This window comes from Mytilus galloprovincialis, chromosome 1 (assembly GCF_965363235.1).
Source record: "Mytilus galloprovincialis chromosome 1, xbMytGall1.hap1.1, whole genome shotgun sequence".
NCBI classification, from domain to species: domain Eukaryota; kingdom Metazoa; phylum Mollusca; class Bivalvia; order Mytilida; family Mytilidae; genus Mytilus; species Mytilus galloprovincialis.
In genome coordinates, this window is record NC_134838.1 from 12,186,245 (window position 1) to 12,207,736 (window position 21,492).

The 21,492-nt window shown below is 31.3% G+C and overlaps 1 protein-coding gene across 1 annotated transcript; it reads left to right on the top strand.

Moving 5' to 3' along the window:
* Positions 1–490: 490 nt before the first annotated feature.
* Positions 491–19,543, top strand: LOC143065360 (conserved oligomeric Golgi complex subunit 6-like). The gene is made up of 18 exons (XM_076238893.1): positions 491–626; positions 2,724–2,867; positions 3,406–3,477; positions 3,915–3,973; positions 4,558–4,669; positions 5,805–5,887; positions 6,538–6,608; positions 11,230–11,323; positions 11,888–11,964; positions 12,389–12,526; positions 13,176–13,240; positions 14,037–14,128; positions 14,622–14,868; positions 15,744–15,911; positions 16,942–17,049; positions 17,500–17,553; positions 18,481–18,560; positions 19,336–19,543. Exons 1-18 carry the CDS (start codon positions 519–521, stop codon positions 19,481–19,483), a joined length of 1,920 nt encoding a protein of 639 aa, XP_076095008.1. The 5' UTR covers positions 491–518; the 3' UTR covers positions 19,484–19,543.
* Positions 19,544–21,492: the final 1,949 nt, after the last annotated feature.

Sequence of the window (21,492 nt, forward strand, 5' to 3'; positions counted from 1 at the left end):
CTACAAGTTAAAAGTCAGTGAATCAAAATAAATCTATCAATCAAATTAAATCACAAATTAAATCAAACCAAATATCAAATCAAAAATTTCAAATCAATTCAAACCAAACATATATTATAAGCAAATCATATCAAATCAAAACAAATCAGAGTAAATAAAAACAAAACAAAATATCAAATAAAATCAAATCAAAACAAATCAAGTCAAGTAAAGTGAAGTCAAATCAAGTCAAATCAAGTCAAATCAAAACAAATCAAGTCAAGTCAAGTCAAAACACAAAATCAAATAAAAGCAAATCAAATATCAAATCAAATCAAATATGCATCAAATCAAATCAAACCAAAAAACAAAACAAATCAAATTAAATTCAAATCAAGATCAAATTAAAACAAATCAAAATTATTCAAATCACTGGATTCGAGAATGCCTTTTCGTGATTTAAGAAACGTTTAGGAACGTTATATGGAAATTCGATGAACCGGCATTGTCCGGGACACTAGAAAAATATAGAAAACAACATGGCGGACAAGGAGCTAGCCGATTCTACTTCTTCCACGTCACATGCCTCAAATCCTCTTACTAGAAAATTAAATAAAATTCTAGAGACACGTTTAGACAATGACAAGGTACTTTTACTTTTTTTGTAGTCTGACACATTTGAATAAGAAAAACAGCAAAAATAACCCTCTTTACTCTTGGGATTCTCAGTCGGGAACGATTTTTTGACACTGACAGATTGTAATCTTGATCGATCTATTAAAAAAAATAATACTTACATCGTTTTGGTAACATGTACTTGTTTCTATCCATGGGAAGGTTGACAATCTATATAAAATATGGAGAGTCAACCTTTCCATTGGCATTGGGCATAATGATAGAAACAAGTGCCTGTGTGGTTTAGGGTTGTGCCAACTTGTGGGTATTCCAAATAATTATGACGTCCTGGAAGGCTATTTTAATATTTGCTTTGATGCCTAGGCGACAAAAAAAAAAAGTATCATAGCCTTATGAAGACGTCATAATTATTTGGACTAGGTTGTGGGTAGTCAAAATAATTATGCTGTTTTACATCAGCAAAATATCTAGGCATTACCTTACAATCAAATCTGAAGTGGAACAAACATATAGACAACATAGTATCAAATGGGAACAGATCACTTGGTTTTCTAAAAAGAAATTTAAAAATTACAAACACAGAAACAAAATCAAGAGCATACCAGGCACTAGTAAGACCCAAACTGGAATATAGTTGTGTCTGGGACCCCAATATGAAAGAACAACAGATACAATTAGAAAAGTTACAGAGACGCGCTTCTCGTTATGTACACAACAACTACGATTACACGAGCAGTGTCACAAACTTGCTAAATCAGTTGAAATGGCCACAACTTGCTGATAGAAGCTTAAAAACCAGACTTATTTTATTTTATAAAGTAATACATTGTTTTGTAGCCATTCCATCGCATATTCTTGAACAAACAGACAGCAGAACAAGACAAAATCATACTCAGACATACAGACACATCCAAACTTCCAAGGACCCATATAAATGGTCATACTTCCCGCGAACAATTATTCAATGGAATTTACTACCACAAACTGTAATTGAAACCACCACTGTTGACAGCTTTAGAGATCGGCTAAAACACAAGCTGTTCTCTCTTGAATTGCTTCAAATAAACAAATTCAAACAAAACATGTACATATATTTTTTAATCACAATCTGTATATACAAACACTCCAATTGTTATAAAATATTTTTATAAATTTTGTATAAATTTTTGTCAATCACGCATGCGCAACACCATGTATTCTTCAGTATTGAAGCCTTGTTGACCTTAAAGAAGAAGAAGAAGTCTTGAAAGGTGGTGATATTTTTATGCCCCACCTACAAGTAGCATTATGTTTTCTGGTCTGTGGCTCCGTTCGTGCGTCCGTTCAGGTTAAAGTTTTTGATCAAGGTAGTTTTTGATGAAGCTGAAGTCCAATCAACTTGAAACTAAGTACACTTGTTGCTTATGATATGATCTTTTTAATTTTAAAGCCAAATTAGACTTTTGGCCCTAATTTCACAGTCCACTGAACATAGAAAATGAAAGTGAGTTTCAGGTTAAAGGTTTTGGTCACGGTAGTTTTTGATGAAGCTGAAGTCCAATCAACTTGAAACTTAGTACACTTGTTGCTTATGATATGATCTTTCTAATTTTATAGCCAAATTAGACTTTTGACCCCAATTTCACGGTCCACTGAACATAGAAAATGAAAGGGGGAGTTTCAGGTTAAAATTTTTGGTCAAGGTAGTTTTTGATGAAGATGAATTCCAATCAACTTGAAACTTCGTACACTTGTTGCTTATGATATGATCTTTCTAATTTTAAAGCCAAATTAGACTTCTGACCACAATTGCATGGTCCACTGAACATAGAAAATGAAAGTGGGAGTTTCAGGTTAAAGTTTTTGGTGAAGGTAGTCTTGATGAAGTTGAAGTCCAATCAATTTGAAACTTAGAACACATGTTCCCTATGATATGATCTTTTTAATTTTAATGCCAAATTAGATTTTTTACCCAATTTCACGGTCCTTTGAAAATGGAAAATGATAGTGCGAGTGGGGCATCCGTGTACTTTGGACACATTCTTGTTTATAAATGTTTGTATAAAATACAGTAGAAACTAAAAGTTTCCAAGAATGAATTCATCTGTTTTGAAATGTTTGCATTGTAGGACATGCTGGAAGCCTTAAAGGCTTTGTCAACATTTTTTGATGAAAATAGTTTGAGATCAAGAAGAAATTTAAGAAGTGACATTGAAAGAAGAAGTTTAGCTATCAATGAAGATTTCATAACAACATTCCAGGCAGTGAAGGAGGTACTTAATTGTAAAAAAAAATGTATTCCACATAATAACTGGACAGTTGAACAATTTTAAATGATGTGGGGGGGCTTTGTGCTTTAAATAAATTTCACATACAAACATACAAAGCACAAAAGGCAAACATTACATGCTGGCAATTTAATTTTATTTTCAATTTTCTTTGCCTTATGCACTGAGGACCATATATATGTTTGAACAAAAATACCTAAACTAATCACTTTTTAATAAAACCCACAGAGTAGTTTTGTCCTGCTTTGATAGGGTACTATGAAATGATATGGAGGACGAACTTACTTAGCGAACCCTCAAAAACTTACCCATTCATTTCATTTGCTTACAAGGTTAATTGCAAAGAATTGAAATGCTAACATTATCATGTGATTAAAAATCAGTTCAAAATATATAGATAAAGACTTCAACATGTTCAATGACAAAACACACATAAAAATGGTGTGAAAATGTAACTTTTGATCCTCTAATTGGTAACTGATTAGAAGTACAAATAAACTTCCTTATTATTTTCTATTTATAGAAATTGGACAGTGTGTATGCTGAAGTGGAAGGCATGAATACCTGCTGCCAGGATATGACTTCAAGACTTAAGGTTAGCTACAGGGTTTTTATGCCCCACCTACGATAGTAGAGGGGCATTATGTTTTCTTGTCTGTGGGTCCGTTCTTCCATCTGGTTTGCTTGAGGTTAAAGTTTTTGGTCGTTTTTTTTTGTATGAAGTTGAAATCTAATCAACTTTAAACTTAGTACACTTGTTCCCTATGATATGATCTTTCTTATTTTAATGCCAAATTAGGGTTTTTACCCCATTTCACAGTCCACTGACCATAGAAAATGATAGTGCGAGTGGGGCATCTGTGTACTGTGGGCACATTCTTGTTTTGAGAATGTTTCACTTTCTTTCTATATAACATATCTTTTCATTGAGCTATGGACAGAAGTCAATAATTGATAACACTGGCTGGGTAAATAGGGCTTATGTGTCCTCAGAAAACATCTAGTTATACTTTAAAAATGTTTAAATTTTAGGCTGCCAAAGAACAGACACATGATCTTATAAACCAGACAACTAACTTACATGCAGAAAGGTGAGGTTACATAACCATATCAAATTTGTTATATTTATTTGGACGATTAAAAGGAAAAGAACTTTGAAGTATACAAGTTCAATCATGTATTAAATAAAATATGTGGTATGATTGCAAATTAAACAGTTTACAACCAGAGACCAAATGACATAGATATAAGCAACCATACAGCTTTCAATAATGAGCAAAACGTATACATTATAGTAAGCTATTAAAGGTCATGAATGAAAAAATGTAAAACAAATCAAAAGAGAAATCAACAGCCTGATGTTCCTGTCTCAAGTCATATTTCAATGTTTATTGTATTTTCAGATTTTTGTGTTGATTGCACATGGTCAATTTTTCACATATTTTGAGACTCAGCATTTTAAAAGTTTAACATGTTCGGCACAAGTTGCTGCAAGTCAGAATTTTTCACTAATTTTCTGTTAATACATACAGTATTTCAGGATAACTTTGACCCATCTTATTCTGTTCTGAATTTCAGACACCATTAATTTCAAATTGGCTGATTATGTCATTACTAGTTAATATCATAGGAAATTAGTTGATAATCAAAAGTATTTGTTTATTTTCTTTTTTAGTCAAACACTTCATATGAAGGCTCAGGTTGCAGATGCTTTTCTTGCCAAGTTTCAGTTAAAGCCAGAAGAAGTAAAAGCACTAAGAGGAACAAGGGATGGATCTATTCATCTGGTAAACAGATAAACTACAGTAGTGATATCAATAAAAGAATTTCTGATTTATAAAAGTATACAGTAGCAGTGTTGCTGCTGTATTCATATCTGTAAGGGATACTACGTTCTGTACAAAGTTTGATTGACTGCTGGTTGCTTGATATTTAGTTGAAAATATGATTTGCAGATCTTGATAGGACAAGTGTACACAATAATTATAATTGATCAGATAAAAAAAATTGAGTTATAGTACTGCAATAGATCATTAGATGTTGTTTTAAAATTGATATTTTCTAAAAAGAAAATACTGTGGATTCATAATATGTCGTGAGATACCTATTTTGAGCTCACCTGGCCTGAAAGGCCAAGTGAGCTTTTCTCATCCTTTGGCGCCTGTCATCGACCATTAACTTTTACAAAAATCTTGTCCTCTGAAACTACTGTTCCAAATTTAACCAAACTTGGCCAAAATCATCATGTTTTATCTAGTTTAAAAACTGTTTGTGATGATCCCGTCTGACAACCAACACGGCTGACATGGCTAAAAGTAGACCACAGGTTTAAAATGCATTTTTTGGCTTATATCTCTGAAACTAAAACAAAAGTATAATGGTTGCATTATTTCATGGATCAATTGTAAACAAAAACATACAGTGAGAGAAACAGGCTCCTTGGAACCAAGGAGCCTATAGTTGTACATTTTGTCATTATAGATTTACCACAAATTTTCATGTTCAACAAAATTCAATATTCCGTTCTTTTGAGCAGAATTTGTCAAAGCCGTCAAATCAAGTATCCCCCAAATATTTCGTCTTCCATCTATGAAAATTAGTACCAACAAAAAATGAATCCAGAGTGTATGGAATGAATTTGTAAAAGACTTTATTTCCATAAAACAAAATACTAAAATGTGAATGGACATGTCTTGCTATTCATGATCTTAAATGCTTTTTGAGTCATATGCCACATATTTCTTTGAAGAAACATTCCCAAATTTCCATAAAACTGATACCTGTTCTGTATGATAAATTAAAAATGGTAGACTTTTTATCTGAAGAGAAAAACTTCCCAAATATTTTAAAGGAAGTGTTATAAAGTTTGAGTGAAAACAAGGAATGATTCAATTGATACATTTTAACATTGTGTATTTTCAGGATTTTTTCCAAGCTCTTGAGAAAGTGAAGAAGATACATAATGATTGCAAGGTTTTATTAAGAACCAACCAGCAGACAGCAGGGTATGTATAATAAAAATAATAAAACAGTAACAATGATACACACAAATTCGATATATTTATGGTGATTAAAATCATTTAAGCCAATAAGGATGATAAGGTTAAAATTATATGTTGGCAATAGTGTCTTAAATGTATTAGAGCCGATTGCATTGAGTATGTAGGCAAAAGTAGTATCTTTGGTTAGCTTGCTTGGTAGCTAAACCATGAGGTTATTATCAGGTAAGGTATACTACCCTCCTTTCGAAGTAGTCTAGTCCTACAGAAAGATAGATTGGTTATCTGTCAGACTAGTCTACTCTTAAAGAAGGGTAGTTTACCCAACCCAATTATGACTTCAAGGTTCAGCTAGCAAGCAAGCTAACCAAAGATATAACCTTTGCCTACACTCTCGATGCAATTGGCTGTAAAGTTGCCTTCACTTATATTAAGTAATTTCATGTACATATTTAAACTCAAAAATTGTTTTTTAAAGATAGATGTTCCAAAATAAGTTTTGCCAACTGTTTCTTTGTTCATAATCTTGTATTGATTAGATAGATGACATGGCAGAGAAGTGTTTTCTTTATGAATGAGATTTAAGATGATAATTTTAAAAACAAATGCAACATTGCTAGGACACACATTATTTATATTGCTTTTGATATGTTTAGATTAGAGATAATGGAAACTATGGCTTTACACCAAGAATCAGCTTACGAAAGACTTTATAGATGGACACAAAGTAAGTACTATAGTATAAAAAATCAGCTTATGAAAGACTTTATAGATGGACACAAAGTAAGTACTATAGTATGAAGAATCAGCTTATGAAAGACTTTATAGATGGACACAAAGTAAGTACTATAGTATGAAGAATCAGCTTACAAAAGACTTTATAGATGGACACAAAGTAAGTAGTATAGTATGAAGAATCAGCTTACGAAAGACTTTATAGATGGACACAAAGTAAGTACTATAGTATCAAGAATCAGCTTACAAAAGACTTTATAGATGGACACAAAGTAAGTACTATAGTATCAAGAATCAGCTTACGAAAGACTTTATAGATGGACACAAAGTAAGTACTATAGTATCAAGAATCAGCTTATGAAAGACTTTATAGATGGACACAAAGTATGTACTATAGTATGAAGAATCAGCTTACGAAAGACTTTATAGATGGACACAAAGTAAGTACTATAGTATCAAGAATCAGCTTAGGAAAGACTTTATAGATGGACACAAAGTAAGTACTATAGTATCAAGAATCAGCTTACGAAAGACTTTATAGATGGACACAATGTAAGTACTATAGTATCAAGAATCAGCTTATGAAAGACTTTATAGATGGACACAAAGTATGTACTATAGTATGAAGAATCAGCTTAGGAAAGACTTTATAGATGGACACAAAGTAAGTACTATAGTATGAAGAGTCAGCTTACGAAAGACTTTATAGATGGACACAAAGTAAGTAGTATAGTATGAAGAATCAGCTTACGAAAGACTTTATAGATGGACACAAAGTAAGTACTATAGTATGAAGAATCAGTTTACGAAAGACTTTACTAGATGGACACAAAGTAAGTACTATAGTATCAAGAATCAGCTTATGAAAGACATACCTTCCAACTTTCACGATTTAGGCGTGTACTACACGATTTTGACCCTTTGTCACGATTGCACGATCGTGATCGTGAAAAACCCTCTAAAACACGATTTTGTGAAAATCTACACGAAAAATATGATTGTTCCCGATTTTGAACTGTGTCCAATGGAATACAATTGTGTTCAGCCAATCAAATTCTATGTTTCTCATGATCAAATTAATCAGCCAATCAAAAAAGTTTTCTCTCAAGAATATTCTAACATCCTAGATTTTGAACTTGTGTTGTATTCCTCTGTTTTAAAATCGTGAACATGGCAAATGGTTTTTCACCTGCAAGGAGGTTCTTACACAGAATAAGAATAAAAGCATGACTGATTGACAAACTTCAATGATGCAGTACTACCATAAAGATAATAAATATTAGTTTACTCATAATTTATTGATATTACACTTGCTGTTACAAATGTTATAAATTTTTGTATTCAATTAAATTACCAAATTATTTAAAGTACAATGTACTATTCTTTATTTTTCACATGGACAAAAAAAAAACCACATGAGGAATCTCTTAAATGAGGGACTTCCCTTAGTCAAGGGGTCATTTTACTCTTGTAAAAAATAAAATAGAAAAATCATTAAATGTAGATTTTTTAACTTAAAAATGGGAAATTCTGACATTATATTTAGAACAACTTTTCCAAATGAAGGGTCCAATTATTTTGAAAAATAAAGAAGATAAAAGGCCAAGAACATATCAAAATTCTTGGACATGTGTTGACCATATAATACCAGATAGATCATTTATAAGATGTAAAGTTCTTTGTGAAAAGTTTCTTCAAATAATATGAATATGTGCTCATTTTTACTTAAAAAGTGTTTTTTAATGTCCTTACATTGAGGGGTTACCCCTAGGTGTTGTTCCCAACCTGATAAAGGTCCTTCTTTGTGCATAATTTTAAATTGGAAAAGTCAATAATTATTTAATATCCTTACACATGAAATTAATTCCTGTCTTGCAGCCACATGTTCATCTTTTCTACTGATATATAATAACTAGAATCATGCAAATAAACTTAAGAAAAAGGCATGTAAGCTCATCTTACAAATATGACACTTTTTCTAGACCACAAAACAGCACGCGCAAAATAGTTGTCGCAAAGTATTGTAACCTTTGAAATTGTTGTCGCGCACTAAAACCCCCATTGGCACTTTCAAAAGTTGGCAGGTATGGAAAGACTTTATAGATGGACACAAAGTAAGTTCTATAGTATGAAGAATCAGCTTACGAAAGACTTTATAGATGGACACAAAGTAAGTACTATAGTATCAAGAATCAGTTTACGAAAGACTTTATAGATGGACACAAAGTAAGTTCTATAGTATGAAGAATCAGCTTACGAAAGACTTTATAGATGGACACAAAGTAGTACTATAGTATCAAGAATCAGCTTACGAAAGACTTTATAGATGGACACAAAGTAAATACTATAGTATGAAGAATCAGCTTATGAAAGACTTTGTAGATGGACACAATGTAAGTATGTAGCTTAATATCAAATTAATTAATCTTGACCAGTGTTTAACAATTTTTTTATTGGTCTTATATCTTGTAATATCCTGCAAACAAAGTAAGCTATGGTTGTTTACTCTTGCACATAATACCTGATGCTGCCTATATAATGTTGTAATTCCTGCTGTGATCTTAGTCATTTTCTTATAATTTATATCATGAATCAAGTTTACATATTAAATGACAGAATATAAGTTCAAGGTCATAGCTAAACCATGTTGCGTTTTTCAATGCATGTCTGAATGAATTAAAGGTTGGCCAATCAGCATTCAAAAATATGTCTGTCCTTTTTAATGGAGTAGAGTATTTCAGTTGACCCAGTTTAATGTGTGAAGGCCAAAGCCTCTTTTAATACATATTCTAAAATCTCTGTGAAACCCCATGCAATTGCTGCTTTTCAATCATACCAATAAAATGTATTGTACCGTATCTTTGTTGTTCAATTTTATAACCAATTATTATACAGTTAGATAAATGAGATGGACCCAAGCTTTCCTTAACTCATTCGCCCCCAAGACATTTTTGGAAAATCAGGCATTTTCGAAAATTTGCAAACATATGCAAATTATATGCAAATGAGCAAACTCCTGATGCTGTAACTGATGCTCATCTATTAAACTACTTATTGGGATTTGGGGGCGGATGGCATGGGTGGGGGGTGGGGTGGGAGGTGCAATATTTTCTCGTGGGTTTGAACCCACCCCCAGTGAAAAATGGTAATTTTCCGTCTATTTTCCGATTTCAAAACGACCTTGAGAGGTGAACACTGACACGACTGTGTTTTTTTGTCATTCAAGTATTACCCTATAGTTACAGTAGTCCATTCATGCTAGCTGGGAGTATATTGGACTTCAGTGTCTTGCTTGGGAATTATTATTGTCAAGTCAGGTCTGCCTAAATGTCCGTTTTTATGGATTTTTGACAAAACGGTGACCTAGATTTTACAGACTAGATTCCTATTGGCCATATTATACCTCGTTGTGTTCCTATACCACCTATGCATGCATATATGATAATAGTTTTTACCAACAGTCACTTCCAGTTACGTAGTGGCCATCAAAAGATGCCCACCCCCACCTGATTTTGGCTACTTTTCATGTTTTTCCGATTTTGAACTCTTAAACGGCTTTCAAAGAGCCATATTTTCATGAACAGACATCTGAGAAGAGTTGATGGACCATGAACTGCTTGGTTGAAGTCCCTGCTATCATGACAGTTCAGCTGGGGCAGTTCAAAAAAAGTATGGAGGGTCATACGGGCCATCAAAGAATGGTTGTCGCTATCACGCCTACAGGCGGGATTGGGGGTTAAAGGGTTAAAGGGGCAATAGCTGTCAAATTCATGTTCACCAATTTGACTCAAATTCTCATATTTTATTTATAACAATGTAAAACATTTTTCCAACCTGTCAAAAGTATGAAATAAACAATTTACAGGCCATGGTCTCAATAAGATTTAGCTTCGTTTCGTGTGAAATTTAGCCTAGACGCCATCTAATTAGCTTTAAAGTTGACCTTTCTTTGACCATATAAGCGATATAAACATAAACATAGATATGAATAGATTAAGCAAATTGTGCTTTTTGATTTTTATAGGTCTGTTAAATTTTGTATTATAGATTAAACATTTATGTTTATCGTCGTTTTTTCCTTTATAAGAATATTTTTTGTGGATCGAATCAGTCAATCAAATTATTTACCTTTGTTTCACTTTCAATGTTGACATTCTTTTCCTTTAAATAACCGTACACGGACAATGCATGCATTATTCTATCTATTTCTACAGGGTTAAATTGGAGTTCACATGAATACAGATTTAATGGGGTCGAATTATTCACTTGCAAGTGAATAATTCATTAGCAATTCTTATTAGCTTAATTCGACAAAACTGAACCATTTTAGCTGCTAAAAGCAAATTATTATTTCACTATTTCACTTTCATTAATGATTGAAGAAAAAAAATCCTATTTTAGATTTTTTATATATCTCGTAGCTAGTGCCCCTTTAAGAAGTAAAAAATGTAAAAGACCAAAAAAATTTTTTAAAAATTGCATTTAAAATTGCATTTTTTTTTTTTAAGCTAAACCAGTGTTAATTATAATCAACTTTTATAGTCGTGAAAATGTGTATAATGTTTTATTCAGAGATATAAATACATTTTTAATCCTTGTCTGTTTTATTTTAGATGACTGCAGGACCTTGACAGGGGATTCCCCTGATGTATCTTCCATGTTATGTCAAGCCATGGAATCATTGCAAGACAGACCTGTCCTGTATAGGTAATTTTGTTTTTGTTTCTTATAGTATGACATGTACTTTATTGCTAGTATTTAAAATGGGTTCCTCTTGGTTAGCAGGTGCCCAGTTACTCTCCTGTCTAAGTAAATCTAGAAGGTTTGAGTGTTCTCTGTTTGTAATTTTTTCTAACTAGAGATGGTCTGAATAAGCCGTTTCAGAATCTAATGCATCTTTGGTAATATTTTCAACCAATGATGTAACATTATTTTCATTTGGGGGTACAAACAATGAAATTAACCATGGTTCTTTAGATTCTGAAAAGACATTTTACAGATGGAACAGCTAGTACAGAATAGGAATTATTATTTGAACTTGATCCTTCTTATAAAAATGAAAAGACAGGTCAACCCTTAAACATTAAAATTGATAAACTTTTAATTTAAACTTAAGAATCTTCTCATTTCTGAAATTAAAATTCCATGTTTTTTTTTGCTGTTTGTTTTGATACTCTAAATGATTAGTTTGTTGTTCAGCTTTCTTAATTCATATAGTTTATCCATGATGAAGTTCTAGAACAATGTCTGAATATGGATTGTTTAATTTAGGTACACCCTTGATGAATTTGGTACTGCCAGGAGAACAGCTGTGGTACGAGGTTTAATAGATGCTCTGACAAGGGGAGGTAAGCTTTTTTTTTCTAGAACATGCTCCTAGAGGTACCATAAATTCAGAAATTATTGCATGCATTTGTTATAATGTTTTTCGAAAAAATGACAAAAATGCCAGATTATTTTTTGTGATTTCTGGAAAATCTGCATACAGATATATTGACCAGACATTAGAAATCAAGTTCTTATTATTGTGATATTCACACAGTCCCATTACAAGCATTAGTAAAAACCACACAATAATTTATGAATATCAGTAGTTAATTTCTTATGAAATTAACAACATGATGTTCTGGTATGAAGCTAATTTATTCCTTATTTAATGTGAATGCAATTCTTCCTAAATCTATCCAGTTTGCCTAGAGGCCTATCCTTTCTTTTGATAGCCTATTATGAAGATAACAAATTCTATAAATTTATTCTTACCTTCTATTGTAGGACCAGGTGGTACCCCAAGACCAATAGAACTGCATTCCCATGATCCTTTGAGATATGTAGGTGATATGTTGGCATGGTTACATCAGGCTACTGCATCAGAGAAAGAACATCTTCAGTCTTTGCTAAAAAAATGTGCAAGTGAGTAAATATAGATTTGTTATTCAACATAACATATGGAAATGTTCCTAGGACTGCTTCATGAAGGCAGAAAGCAAAATTTAAGCCGAGCACAATAAATTAGAATGAAAACTAATTACCGGTATTTTAAAATGATTTTGAAGTTTCTTGCCTTTTATTGTAAAAGTTGCTGTTACTTAAATGACTTGTTTCACATATCAATTGGCATACTTTTAAGCAATGATCATAAGATTGCTATTGAGAGTACTGTGGATTCATTTTTATTCGTTCGATACCAATTTTCATAAATTTCGTGGCTACAAGGAAAGCAAGAATTTAAATGTTCAACAAATCACAAATTTCCTATATAATCATATGCAGACTTTTTGGAAACCACGAAATCAAATGTCCAAGAAAATGCAAGTTTTCCTCAATCCACGGAAATTGGTACCCACGAAAATTAATGAATTCACAGTATTTATTCTTATCAGAAGGATTAAATTTTTCATTGAAATCTGAAAAAAATTAAAGTTAATTTGAAATAAATAAAAAATAGAAAACTCTTGAGATATTTTTTTCAAAAACTTACTTACTTTTGTACAAAGAAGAATTAAACGGCAGTATGATTGATTTGAAGGCATTAATATTATTTGTTTATTATTTTTTACAGCTACAGACGAACAGACCCAGGAAGTCCTTGGACATATCACAGAGGGCGTTTGTAGACCATTCAAGGTCAGTTTTATTATTTATTTTCAATATACTCTACATAGATATTTCCTCCTTGTATAAGTGTATAAGTAGAACATTTTGAAAGACTTCTTGTCTTTGTATTGCAGAAACATTCTAAATATTTAGATACTGTAAATTCAGGAATTATTGCATGCATATATTATTGTGATTTTAATTTTCTAGATTATAACCCTGTCGCTTTTTTACAATAATAAGAACATCGAAATAATTTCTGAATTTACAGTACATTGTGTACTTACATGTAAATGTACAAATAATTTTTTTTTATGAAGAACAGCACCCTTACAACAAAAAATTAAAGACTTACAAGTTTCAAAGTAATAGTAAGGTGACAAAATAGCATGTCAAGCTTCTAATAACTGAGTCTAAAAAAAATTTACTATAAATTCAGAAATTATTGTGATGTTTTTATTATTATGAAAAATGAAACAGGATTATAATCACAATGATTTAAACTTTCATTTTAAAATTTTTCCATGAATTAAACAGGATTTTTCTCAATATCTCAAAAACTAAAGTCGCATTTCAGTCTAAAATAACAAAAATGCAATTATAAATGCACGCAATAATTTCTGAATTTACATTATCAAAATTAAGTCTATCAAAGATCTCCCATCAATGCTGAATTACCTACCAAACATAGAATAATAAGTTACAACAAAAGACTTTGGTCAGACACTTGAACTAGCTTTCGGAATCATATCTCATCCCATTGATTGTTGATTTATATGTTTAAATAAAAGAAATAATATCATACTGTTAATGGTACATCTTACAGGTGAGAGTGGAACAAGTATTGGTATCAGAACAAGATGCTGTTACTCTATACAAACTACACAATTTACTCAAGTTTTACCATGATACAATTGGGTATGTATTTGGACCTTATAGAACTTTGCTACACAGTACATACTACACAGTTTTCTTGAGTTCTGTCGTGGTACAAGTAGATTAGTATTAGGACACAACTGTAGCTACTTGTTACAACTACAAAAACTTGATGAAATTCTTTCAAAATAGTTTTGTAATCTCTCTGACTACCATTTTAATCTTTTTATCATTGTTTTTTTTAAAGCCAAAGTCATTCAATATTTATAAAAAAAACTTTTAGAAGATAGTCAGTTTGTATATGAATGAATGAATGCTACAGTGTTAAAATAGAAAAAAGAAGCTAGTATAAATTCAAAATTTAAGTGTTTGAGCTTTTGATTTTGCCATTTGATAAAAGACTTTCTGTTTTGAATTTTCCTTAGGGTTCATTATTTTTTGTATTTTATTTTATTCATAATCACATTTACTCTTATGTTGAAAATAATTATGAATTTTGCAAGATATATGCAATATACATACAGTTGTTTTATAGGCAAATAATTAACCAGGAAGCAGCCTTGTTGTCCACCATTACTGAAATACAAGATCTCAGCCACAGAATGTTCTTCAACAGTTTAAATTGTCATGGTAACAAGTTGTTGGACAAAGTTGAGCTACCTCCATCAGATTTAGGCCCTACAGCATCACTGAATCAAACCTTACAGTTATTGAAAGATATTTTGACATGTCATGATGCCTCAGTCATAGATTATGACAATAAAAAACAAGATTTTAAACAGGTATTTAGCATGATGTATTTACACATTTATTGAAATAAAATATGTTACCAAATTGTGCAACAGATCTCAGCTGATCAACAAAAGTGCAAACTGGTTAATATAAAAAAGATGATGTGGTATGATTGCCAATTAGAGAACTATCCACAAGAGACCAAATGACACAAAAATTAACAACTATAGGTCAGCGTACGGCCTTCAACAATGAACAAAGCCCAGACCACATAGTCAGCTATAAAAGGGCCCGAAATGACAATGTAAAACAAGTCAAACCACAACGGCTGAATTACAGGCTCCTGACTTGGGATAGGCACATACATACAGAATATGAAGGGTTAAAAAAAGTCTACTTTAAAAAATTTGTATTATGCAGGATTTTTAATTGAGCTAGACTTTTCACATATATCTAACTTCTGAAATACTCATGACTGTTGAGTACTTGTATTCATAGGATTTTTTTTCTAAAAGAGCAGCTGGTACCTGCTGTAAAATTCACCATACATTGTACATTGAAAATATCTTCTACCAAAAATAACTTTTTAAAATACTTTCAAAATCATTTTTTTTGGTCAAAAGTTGATGTATGTTCCAATATAAAAAGCCCAAAGTCATATTCTACTTTGTTTTTAAATATATTAACAGAGATCCCTTAAAATTTCTGACTGTCTGGTGATAAAAAAGGCAATTACATTTACATCAATATTAACTTTGCAGAAATCTAATACAGTACAAATAGATACACAAAACTGAATATTTGTTAACAGAATAAAAAAACATTTTATGGCACTCATATTATAAACTGATTTGAGATTATAGATGTAAACAAAAACTACACAAGTTTAAGGTGCATTTATTTTAATTTGGACAATTCTTTTCAGATTTTAAACAGTATAGTTGACCCCTTAGTACAGATGTGTTCTGTGTCAGCGAGTAGATTGAACACGTCTGATATGGCCACCTATATGATAAACTGTATTTATCTGATCCAGAATACACTTGCTTTGTATGAGTTTACAGATACACGGCTTGAAATGTTACAGGCTCAGGTTAGAAAAACATTTTTTTGTCATTAAGGTTGTACCAAACACCTTGACTAAATTAATTAGGCTCGTTTAATCTTCATAAAATTTTTACAAAAATATAAAAATTTCAAAAAACTTGAACCACACACTTTGTCAGAAAAAAATCATTGGATATATAGCAGTTTCGTAAACATTTATTTTGATCATTGAGAAGCTTAATATTTCCTAAAAAAATAGAATGTGTTTAAAACGTTCAGCTGATTTTACAGAGTTATCTCCCTGTAGTGTTATGTGCAATAAAGACACCAGATTAGAATTGGTAGCTATTAGATCACGCACAAATATTTTCCTGCTTTCTCTGTTGTGGACAACATTGCAAAATCATTTTAAAAGTTTCTTTTTGCACCCTTTTAAGAAGTGATAATAAAATCAGTAGATTAATTAGATATAGGAAGATGTGGTGTCAGTGCCAATGAGACAACTCTCCATCCAATAGATATAGGAAGATGTGGTGTCAGTGCCAATGAGACAACTCTCCATCCAATAGATAAAGGAAGATGTGGTGTCAGTGCCAATGAGACAACTCTCCATCCAATAGATATAGGAAGATGTGGTGTCAGTGCCAATGAGACAACTCTCCATCCAATAGATATAGGAAGATGTGGTGTCAGTGCCAATGAGACAAGTCTCCATCCAATAAATATAGGAAGATGTGGTTTCAGTGCCAATGAGACAACTCTCCATCCAAATAACAATTTATAAAAGTAAACCATTATAGGTCAACATGGAGCCTTGGCTCACACCGAACAACAAGCTATATAGGGCCCCAAAATTAAGCATTGAATGAAAATTAATTAAGATTGTGACAAAATTATGTGATACTGAAAACTTTTCTTATTGTTACTGGTTTTCATATCATATCAATATTGTGCAAAGATTAAGAAACAGCAATACATTTGTTTTAGCCCATATTATGATATTTTGATATTTGTACATGTATGATATATTATGATATTTTGATATTTGTACATGTATGATATATTTTATTAATTAGGTTGATGCCCAAGTGGATACCCTAGTAAGTGAGCAGGCCTCATTTATATTAAACAGAGTAGGGTTAGCACATGTGTATGCTAATGTCCAGCAACATCAACCAAAACAGGTTTGTCTTAAATTGTTTGGTTTTGTCAGTTTTGTTTATTGTAAAAATCTTAGGATTTTCACTATTAAATGTTTTATTTTATCATACAAATTATGATTTAAGAACTTACTGTAAAGAGAAGTATATCATATTTTCTTACCCATTTCAGCCTTTAAGTTTTGTGGAATATTTGTATATACATTAATGATTTGCATTACTATGAATGCATGCATGGAATTTTTTTTTTTTGTATATTTATTGTATATTTAAGTCAATAAAATTTATCCTCAAGTTTTTACATAAATTTTCACAAAGAAATTAAAGGATTATACATTTACTGTAGAACAGATAATAGTACATTTTGGTGCACTCATATAATGCAGAATAGTCTTCAATTTCACCCTGAACCATAGGAATGCATTAAGGTAGAAAGGGATACATTAAACAGCTTAAACCTTCATATTATTTCAGGGACCTTTATCTAATCTCCCAGGAATGGATCCTTTAGCCACAAAATCAGCAATGGTGAGTATGAGATTATGAATTATGACAACATATCAAATACTTCTGGCGTTATGTTCTCATTATTTCATTCCACCTAAGGCAGGTCAAGAAATCTTATATTTTTAAAAGAAAACTCCTATGCTTTTTATTATGAAACAAAAACAAAAACCTCTTTGTAATTAGTTGACATTATACTATATCTTAAAGCTAAAATTATTTAAGTGAACCCACACCTGAAGTGGTGATTGTGTGGTAGGGACATCTGTAGGTATTCACAGTTGTCTTGAAATAAGAATATGTTGCTACAAAAGTCAACAACACTCAATATAGTATGGGTTGAAGGTTAGAGGATTGTTGTGTTGTATCTATCATTTTTCCTGTAAAACTTGTATTTTCATTTCACATGCTACATTTTGTCATGCTTCAGCAATTATTATGTACAGAATGTTAATGGCCTTAGTGCAGACGAGAGACTTCAACAACCATATGAAGCTTTAAAATCTACTAAAAATCTAGATTTTTTTTCAATAAGAAATGTACATTTTTGTCAAGCATTTGACTTTTGTTGAAAAAGCAAGACATATGGATCCTACATTGCGGCAGCTGTGTCCACAAATAATGTTTTTGAAATTTTAATAACTATCCTTGATTTCTACCAAACTTGGACAGAAGCTCCTTACAATCAAAAGATAGTATCAAAAAGAATATATTTATTTAAATTATTCCTCATTTCTGTTGAGCCTGCAATTAACAGCAAAAGTAGACAAGACACTGGGTTCCGCAGAATTCTTAGAAATTTTTATTTTAATCAAGATTGCTTTCATTATAAATGGATAAAGAAAGGTTTCATGTCTGAAGTTTTACCATTTTGTTACTTATAGGGAAATATAAGTTGGTATAGACATGATTCAAACATGATTTTACTGTATGTGAATTTTGTATTTTCAGAATAAATTTGACAGCTATTTAGCCAGTCCTGATTCTCTAGGAATTCCTCAGTGTGGTTTGATATTGAGTGCTAGAGTCAGGTATGTGTTTATGTTAGTAGAAATTCATTAAAAATATACATTCTGACATTTGATGTAACTAGTGATGTAAAATAACTGTATAAGCTTCCTATTACAACCCCACAACAATGCATTGGTAATCAAATGTAAAGGTCAATTTTACTAGTGAATCTATGGTTAAAGCATAAACATTTTGTTATAAGAATTGAATGCTCCTTTTTATAATTTTATAGTTTTGTAAAAGCATTGATACTGCATACAATCTTAGCATACACAATGTGCTCCTGTCTACACTTTGATACCCCCAATGAAATTACAAAAAGAAACATTCAATTCTTAAATGCAAATATTTTTTTAAATAGGAAAGTAGCTTTATAAGTATCAATGAAAAATAAATGCAAGGCCAATTTTTTATCTTATAGATTCATTATTTATTGATGCTATCAATGCAATGAACTCATGTAAAAAATCTGAGATATATCTAGATTTAACAGCAAAATCCTCATCACATTATTCAACAACAAGAATGCTGGTTGGTGCTTTCTCACTAATTAGAGTTAACCTTCAAGCTTCAAAGTGTATAATAAATTCCATGACACCCAATCTGAATCACAGAAAACAAGGGAAAAAATGAAATCATCATCATGTTTGACTGGAAAAGTAGGATTCTTTATTTACATCTTGTTTCTGTTAATTCAGAAAGGCTACTTGATGATGAATGTTATAATTTCAGTATGTTCTACTGATATATCTATTATGGTTAATAGTAATGGAATTCTTAATTTGTCTGTTTCAGAGAAAATGTAAAAAAACAATCTGTTGATTTAATATGTGGTGCATACAAACAAATGTATGAAGCTGTATGTAAACCAGAAAATGACTATAAAGAACCACAAGGCATTGTACCAAGGACGCCTGAACAAGTGGTTAAACTATTATCATGATTACTGTCAAATCTTTTTTGTTATTTATTTATGAATCAAATATATTTTATTGAGGGCTTATCTTGTGTTATACTTTTATGTGATATAGAATGAATTTGCAAATGGGGGATGGTGGCTTGTGACCATGTAATTTTGGTTTAACCTACTACATTTTTTGCCTGTAAAAAGTCAGACTTTCTGAATCATTGTTTTTTGTCTTCTTTAGAGAAGTTTGATGATGTTTGTTACTGTGGTTTGTTTTTCACTTCACTTGGTGTCAGTTGTATTGACCTGATCAGTTGACTTTTATAAAAATCTTCTATGAAACTACTGGCCCTAATGTATGTAAATTTGGCTCAAGTTATTCTTAGGGTATTTAGTTTAAAAGTGTGTCCTATGATCCCACTGTCACACATAATGGCTGTGAAGACTAAATATAGTGGAAAAAAAGTCTGGTTGGCAATCAAACCACTTCTCCTTATTTTCATATTGTCAATTATATCTTGTGAACTCTTATAGACAAAGAAAACCTGACAGTGAAAAAGTTTGAGAATGTCAAACCATTCATTTAGACCATAACAGTCAGAAGACTTCTTAAAGCAGTTACTGCCCTTGAATGATGATTCTCACATTTGTTTTGCAATTTTCAAATTTTTATAGATACAGGGAGACTAAATGCCCAGCAGGACATAATCTATAAATTAATAAACATGTTCAAAATAGTCAGTTGGCTCATTATTTGAGTTATTGTCCCTGAAAAACCCATTTATCCATATGTGTGATCAAATATTGTATGAACTAAAGCAGAAAGAGAGAAATGTATGGCAAAATGACTTGTAGGACAATATATGCTCTTAAGGGTATTGCCTATGAGTGATGAATTTTTAACCAGTTTCTGTTATTTTTGCAAAACCTATAGTTCACAGAAACTTTGAAAAGCTATAATTATCAGCTGAAACTGAACTGTAAACAGTCAACATGCCTGAAATAGTTAGTTTACTCCTGAAGAAAGTAATTGCCTTTGAAGGATGATATCAATATTTTACAAATAAACTTGAAAGAAAAATGATTCTTATTGAAAAGAAGGAATACCATCTGCAGACTTGTTTTTCTTACAATTTTGTTAATCTTTTATCAGCTGCACATTGGTGTCTGTTTGTGTGTGCACTTCTAGTGCTGGAAGTTGAACTTTAAAATGTCAAGCATGAGGCATTCAGTATTAAAAGCAGACTGGTTGGCTTTGGTCAGAATAATGTGTCTGGTTAGATAGACATGTCTTCCTGCAGATTGCCAACCTGTAAACTAGCATATTTTAGAAAATGTCAAGTCTAGTACAAAACTGAGTTTGTTATTTTTCATTTAATATTCAATTTAATTTAAATTCAATGTTTAATTTATTATTTAAGTCTCATTTCATGCAATCATTCTAAAATGTATTGTTATATTTGTTGCTGGACATCAAATAGTTGTCATTTTTATTCTAGATTAACCATGTGATAGCCAAATTTCCAGTGTAATCCTTCAATTGTTTACTGATTTTTTTTTAAAGATTGTGTGTAACTCAAAAATATACAAGCATATAGTACCTGTTTTGACCATCTTCAAAGAAACAGTTGTTGGTAGTAATTTAAGTTGCCTTTGGAGTTCTCATTGCTTTACAAAATTACAACCTAATCTTTAAAAAAATCTTTGCTTTTGCAATTAGTGGACAAGATTAAGGGACTTATCATTTTTTACCTTTGAGAGAGCTAGACAAAATGTAGAGAGGATCAAGTTTTATTCTGTAAGTGGAAAAGGAGATTCAAATTTTGTTATAAATTCAAAGTGGGAGGATCAATTTTATTTGTAATGAAACATTTGTGAACTTTAAATCTTCAAGTATATCCTACATATCCTATGTGTCAAAGCTAAGTGTTTTATATAAAAGGCCCTGCACTGACAAATATAAAACAATTCAAACAAGAAAATAAATGACCTATTGATGTATAAAATAATATACGAAAAACAAGTATGTAACATATTAACAAATG

Coding starts and splice junctions, on each gene's coding strand:
- LOC143065360 (XM_076238893.1), top strand. CDS start 519: ATGGCGGACAAGGAGCTAGCCGATTCTACTTCTTCCACGTCACATGCC. Junction 12,527..13,175: donor TTTGCTAAAAAAATGTGCAA/GTGAGTAAATAT, acceptor TATTTTTTACAG/CTACAGACGAACAGACCCAG. Junction 17,554..18,480: donor TAGCCACAAAATCAGCAATG/GTGAGTATGAGA, acceptor TTGTATTTTCAG/AATAAATTTGACAGCTATTT.